Genomic DNA, 5,756 nt, shown 5'->3' with positions numbered 1-5,756 from the left:
GGAGGAACTTGGGGTTTCACTGGCATTTTGCTGAGAGCTTTTTGGGAGGATGTTCGGGAGGCTTCAAAGAGAACCTGAAAAGTGACAATGTTGTCACTGAACCCCCAGCCTTTGGGGAGGATTTGGGTACAAGCTCTTCAGTGTGCAGTCAGAGCTGGCTTTGCTTCTCGAGAAAAACCTGGGAGAAATCATCAGACGCTGGTGTTTCCCACTGAATTGTCCATTTTACCAAAAAAGACATTTTTTACGCGGAGGAGGAAAGTACATTTTTGGTTCAACTAATTCAAAGGACAGTAATTTGTAGCATAATAATTCATTATTATCAATTATAATAATTGAGCCATTCGTTATTATCAGTGACAATAATGATTCTCATTTTGTATCCACTAGTTTGGATAACTTCTGGTGGTTAAAGCACAGGCCTGGGTCTCAAGAGCCGTGCATTTGGCTCCCAGCCCTGTCGCAGGCTGTCTGCATGACCTCGAGCAAGTTGCTTTCATTTGGGTTCATTTCATTTCCCAGCACTCAGAGCCTATCGCTGCCACCGGGTTTGGGGAAGAGCTGCAATTACCGCTTCAGCTCCTGTGTGGCTCTGGTTTGCCACGGGTATCAACTCCCATGGGGTCAGCTATGGTCAAAATTAAAGCTCAGCACCCCCAGTATTGAGTCCTTCTTCCACCCAGCCCTGGGTGTTTCTGTGACTCAGTTTCCCACTTCGTAAAATGGGGCTAGTGCTGTCCTCACCGTGCACAGGTGGCTAATGTGTAATGCAGATGACAGAGGCAGGCAGACCCGCTCAGCTGCCTCTGCATTACTGCTGCTGCAGTGGATGGCACAATAATTTCCACTGGGAGGTGCCTAGTAACACAGGAGCCTTTGCATCCTCTCGAGTGGGACGTTTTCACCCTGGTGCAATATTGGGTCTGTGTCTCTGCGGGTTGAGGATTGCCTGGGAGGTGCAGGAATCCAGTGAGGACCCCCCACAGCGGAGCCAGGGGAAGGCAGGAGGTCTCTAATGGACTTGCTCCGCTGTGTTACAGCTACCAGGGGGGTTGTGAGTCAGGGGCTGAGGCTGGAGATCCTGAGGCGCCCAAAGCCTCCTTTTAGTTGGTCTAATAAAAGGTATGGGATTCACTCAAAGAGCCCAGAGGTATCTGCACTTGCAAACAGGGCGATGCGGAGGTCGGCGGGTGCCCTCTGGTGGCATGAACTGATACAAGTGGTGGAGAGGGATGGAGGGACCAGCAGGCCTTTGCTAGCATCGGGGGTGGGGGGGTGCAAGCCTGCTCAACACCCCCATGGCTGCACTAAACACCTGCACCCCAGGCCCGCTTCGCAGTCAACTGAGATGTCCAGGGAAGTTGCAAAGTCTGCTGCTTCCTGGAGCTAATGATCTTTCAGGAGAGTCAGGAAGGGACCTCCAAAGGTCTAGTCCAGCATTTCTCGGCCCATGGGTTGCAACCCAAAAGTGGGTCGCAAGAGCATGGGAAAGGGTCGTGAACGAACTTTAAAACTAGATCAACAAACTTTAAAAATGGATTCTCCTTTCAAGAAGAAAATCGTGGCTTTTCCCTTGCAGGCTAGCTGAGTTGCAGCCTGCAAGGGGCTGCTTGGCCCCCCCACACACACACACTTGACGGCAGCAGGTGAGGACTGGCCATGGATGTGGGGTCCTGGTACAAAACAAAATTAAGACCTCCTGATCTAGTGCAACCCCTGCCAGAGGCAGGATCATCCCTATCCAAACCCATTGCCTAACTATTAGCAGAAGAGCAGCAGGAGATTGCACAGGCATCCTGCTAGCACTTGCCCAAGGGCGAAGCCCTGGCAGGCTGTCACATTTGTTGTGGCATGCTCACAACTGGCCCTGGGTGACCCATGCTCACTTAGCTGCCTCTTTACACCCACTCCTGCCTGCCGCAGCTTCCCATCCCGCCTGGCCACCCCAGCGAGGCAGTCCTAGGGGCTGGGACACCAGGAAGGGAGCCAGCTGCAGCGGTGTTGGAAATGGGAGGGAGTGGGGGGGAGAAGCGCAGCACCGAAGAGGAGATGAGGCTGGAGGTACCCGGCAGGGACCTCGGACGAGCGAGGCCCTACTCCATCCCAGAGCCAGGGACCAGTCTGGGTGTTGCAGAGACCGAGCAAAATGCTCACGGCTTTGCTGCTTGGGCTGGAAAGACAAGGTCTGTAGCCGGCGCCGGCGCACGCAGACGTCCTCTGTGCATCGGGCAGAGGCAGCCACTGGCCACCCAGACCCCACAGGCTGTGTTCAACCCCCGCCCCTGCCATAGGATCCCTGGCCCATCTGCCTGCAATGACATTTGCCAGACAGCCGGAGCAGCCCTGCTCAGCCTGCTGTGTCCTCCCTCCAGGGTGGCATCTGAAGACGGGGCCTTTCCAGGTCAGTTAATTTGACTTTATTGACAGAGAGAGAGAGAGAGGTTGCTCTCAGCCCCGTAACAGGAGATCTTTGCCGTGTCTGTGCCAGCCCACAGACCCCCAACCCCGTCCAGGACAGGGCTGGCACCTCTCAGAAGAGGAATAAGGCGGTGAGGAGGCAGGAGAGCAGGATGCAGCAGCTGGACAGGGCGAGAGGCGCCAGGGCCGGCCGCGAGGAGCCATTGCACAGATCCGTGTCGCAGCAGTGGATTCGAACGCCCGGCAGCTCCTGCTGCTGGCAGTGGCGGGACGTGGCGCAGCCGCTGGTCAGCAGGATCCCCAGCACCACTGCAGAGCAAGCACATGAGATGCCCTGTCAAGGGCGAAGCTGTCCTCTGGGTTGGGGGCGAGGGGGCCTCGAGAGAGGACAGTGAGCGGACACCCCCAGGAGCAACCTGGGGTCTACAGGAGAGGAAAAGCACCTAAATTTACAGACCCTGCCACTGGGTTTTGTCACAGGCCATCCCAGGAGACTCGCAGGCTGTTTCTGGAGCGAGTCCGTATTTCCGTGCACACTGCAGCGTGTCCAAGGCCATGCAACTGGAGGCCGACACGTCCCTGCAGTATGGGGAAATGCAGCTGGTGTTAGGGACGGCGCCCCAGAGGACTGGGGTCTCCTTCTATCCAGGGAGGAGCAGCGCAGCTCCTTCTAGTGCTCCTTTCTGGGATTGACCCAAGTGGAAGTATCTCCACTATCTTCAGTGAGTGCTGGGTCAGGACTCAGGCTCACACGCTGCCTGCCGGGTTGTCCCCTGGAAAACTGCAACCCAGTGGTGGTATTGGCACAAACTTACAGGACCTGAGCAACCGCAGTGAGGTTTGCAGTGGTCCCGAACAGACACCGATTTGCAATGCTGTTGGGGGAGACCAGCCCACCCCCCGCCTGCCCACGCCTCTGCAAGCTGACTCACCGCTCTCCGTTTTAATGCAGAATCGGTGCTTGAAGCCCTGGTGCGAGTGGGAGCAGGTGACCACCTCCGGGCTGGAGCATCCTGCATCCACGTGCTTCGTGCCCACGATGACGTTGCAGCTGTAGCACTGGAGGCCAGAAACTAAGCAAGAGCAGCAGAAACGTGAGCGGACGTCCCCAGGGCCAAGCTCCTATGGTCTCTCTACTACAGTGTTGGTGTAGCCCTCTACCATGCCCAGCTGTATCGCAGAGCAGCAGTCCCTTGGACTTATGTCCCCGGGGGCCCCAAACGTGTCCACGCACCATGTCACCATGTCCTGTGCCCACTGGAGGTCAGTGCGAAATCAGAGATGGCACTGAGAGCGGGGACCTGGGCCACGGAGCAGGAGCGAGCATCTCCCTAGCACAGGGCCTCTCTACCTTCTTTAGCCTCAAGTCCCCCCGCAAAATACCGTCTCTTATTCCTCACTTGTTGTTTGACTGTGGAAAAATAACAGCGCGATTCTTCTGTTTCAAAGAGCTCGGAAAGGCCAAGACAGGCCAAAATGGTTTCCCTGTTTGAAATCTCTGGGTTGGTCTTGAAAAGCGGGCGTAGGTGTCTGCACACCTAACAGTGCTAACATTGCATGGCGCTGGCCCGGTTGAGAGTCACGACTCCAGCAGAAGAGATTTCCAAGCCCCAGCCCCTGCTGACCCTGCTGGCTCGAGGACATTGCCGTGTAGAGGTCACCGAACTCCTTCAACCGCCGTTGTGACCATCACTGTCCAGTCCGAGTTGTCGTGGAGATCAGGTGACAACAAAGTTAAGTGACACATCCCCCCCCAATCCAAATATTTGGCATGCCTTTCCCTTTATATAAGTCTGCCCTGGAAGGCAAGTATAAACGTGGCTCGGGCTTCCACACTGAGGAGGCATCACCAATGCCAGATCCAGCATGCTCTGCCCGCTATTCAAATGTGCTGCTTACATCACACCCCATGGTAACACATCATCACGTGCAATCGGGGCCAAATCTGCTCTCAGTTGGACATATCTGATGCTCCCTCTCTCCATATCGCACCCTCGGGTCTCTCTAGGCAGTCCCATTGCTGGCTAACTCCTAGGTCCTCACCCTGGGACTCCACAAACCGATTTGCTCACGATGCACAAGAGGAGATGGCAGCCAGGTGCCGTGCTGGCTGTGCACGGGGGACAGGAATAGAGAGGACGCGTAGTCGTACTTACTGGAGTCACTTGTGTCAGCCCTGGGGAGCAGGAGAGAGCCCCCAGCGCCCTCCCAAACACACTCCTGCACGAACCTGCTCTTTCTCCCTGGGCAGGTGCTGTGACTCCGTGGAAGGATGTTAGATATTACCCGTGGCTGCTGTGTTGTCATCCTCATGCCGGGATTAATCAGACACTCCTTCCCCAGAGCAGGGCGGCAGCTGAAGCCTTCTCCTGGTAGTTGCAACTCTCTGCTCATGTCTTTGCAGCACTAGTTTCAGCGGCAAAGTAAAGGTGGCTTTCCGTTGTCCAAAGAAAACACCTTTGCACTCACTAGCATGTATGCTGGGGCCATCCAGATGCCTGCTTTCTCCTATTGGATCCTCCCTTTTTGCAACCTGATTTCTATCTACAGCTGCAAGCTGACTCGAAGAGGGGGCAGGGATGGCTTTGAGCTGGATAAAGCAAGTGCCCATGACCTGTGGGGCAAGGGCATGACGGCTCCACGCCCCTCGGTGCATGGCTTACTTTCCCACGGGGTTTAGCTACGCCATCTGGGCTCTGCCCAGGGGCAAAACCCAAATGAAAACGAAGCCATTTCCCATATGCAGTGCGGGATAGAAAAGAGCAATGTGGTGCTAGTCATTGTCAAGCCGGGGGTCAAGGGGAGACGTCCGGCACCTGATGCTTGCAGCGAGCTCCATAAGCAGAGCATTGCGCTGATGCGCACACACCCTCGTCCCAAAGACCAGATATTGCCGGGATGCTCCACATCTCCCCTCTCCACCCACAGAACAAATGCACGCAGAACAACGCGGCTTTTCTATACCTGTGCTCAGCTTTGGATCTCAAAACACCATCTACAGGGAAACCCAGGCACGGGGCGGTGAAATGCTTAGGTCGAATGGACGGGATTGGGTGGAAAACCCAGGAGTTTGGGTCACCACCCACGCAAGAGCCGTGGCCCCTCATTCACACAAGGTTCATTCCAGCTGCAAACCCACCAGACAGGAGACCCTGGGGATGAGTGTCCTTAAAGCCTTTCTAACCATAAAGCATAAGCTAGCAATAGAGGGGGGAGCAATTTAAAACAACCAGGAGAAACCCCCTGGACTGGAAGCACTTACCCCCAGGGAGAACAAGAGCCACGGTCATCAGAGAGAGGATCCCACGGGCACCGGCTGGCGTGTGTCTGACCACCAT

The 5,756-nt window shown here is 55.6% G+C and overlaps 1 protein-coding gene across 1 annotated transcript; it reads right to left on the bottom strand.

The window, feature by feature from the left end:
- Window positions 1-2,530: 2,530 nt before the first annotated feature.
- On the bottom strand, window positions 2,531-5,756 carry LOC109314131 (prostate stem cell antigen-like). The gene is made up of 3 exons (XM_019541118.1): window positions 5,681-5,756; window positions 3,351-3,491; window positions 2,531-2,727 (listed from the first exon to the last, which is right to left on the bottom strand). The coding sequence occupies exons 1-3, from the start codon at window positions 5,754-5,756 to the stop codon at window positions 2,531-2,533; spliced, it is 414 nt and encodes a 137-aa protein (XP_019396663.1).

The sequence above is a fragment of the Crocodylus porosus genome, unplaced genomic scaffold, assembly GCF_001723895.1.
Source record: "Crocodylus porosus isolate Cpor-Errol unplaced genomic scaffold, CroPor_comp1, whole genome shotgun sequence".
NCBI lineage: Eukaryota > Metazoa > Chordata > Crocodylia > Crocodylidae > Crocodylus > Crocodylus porosus.
This window is presented reverse-complemented; position numbering and strand designations above follow the sequence as displayed.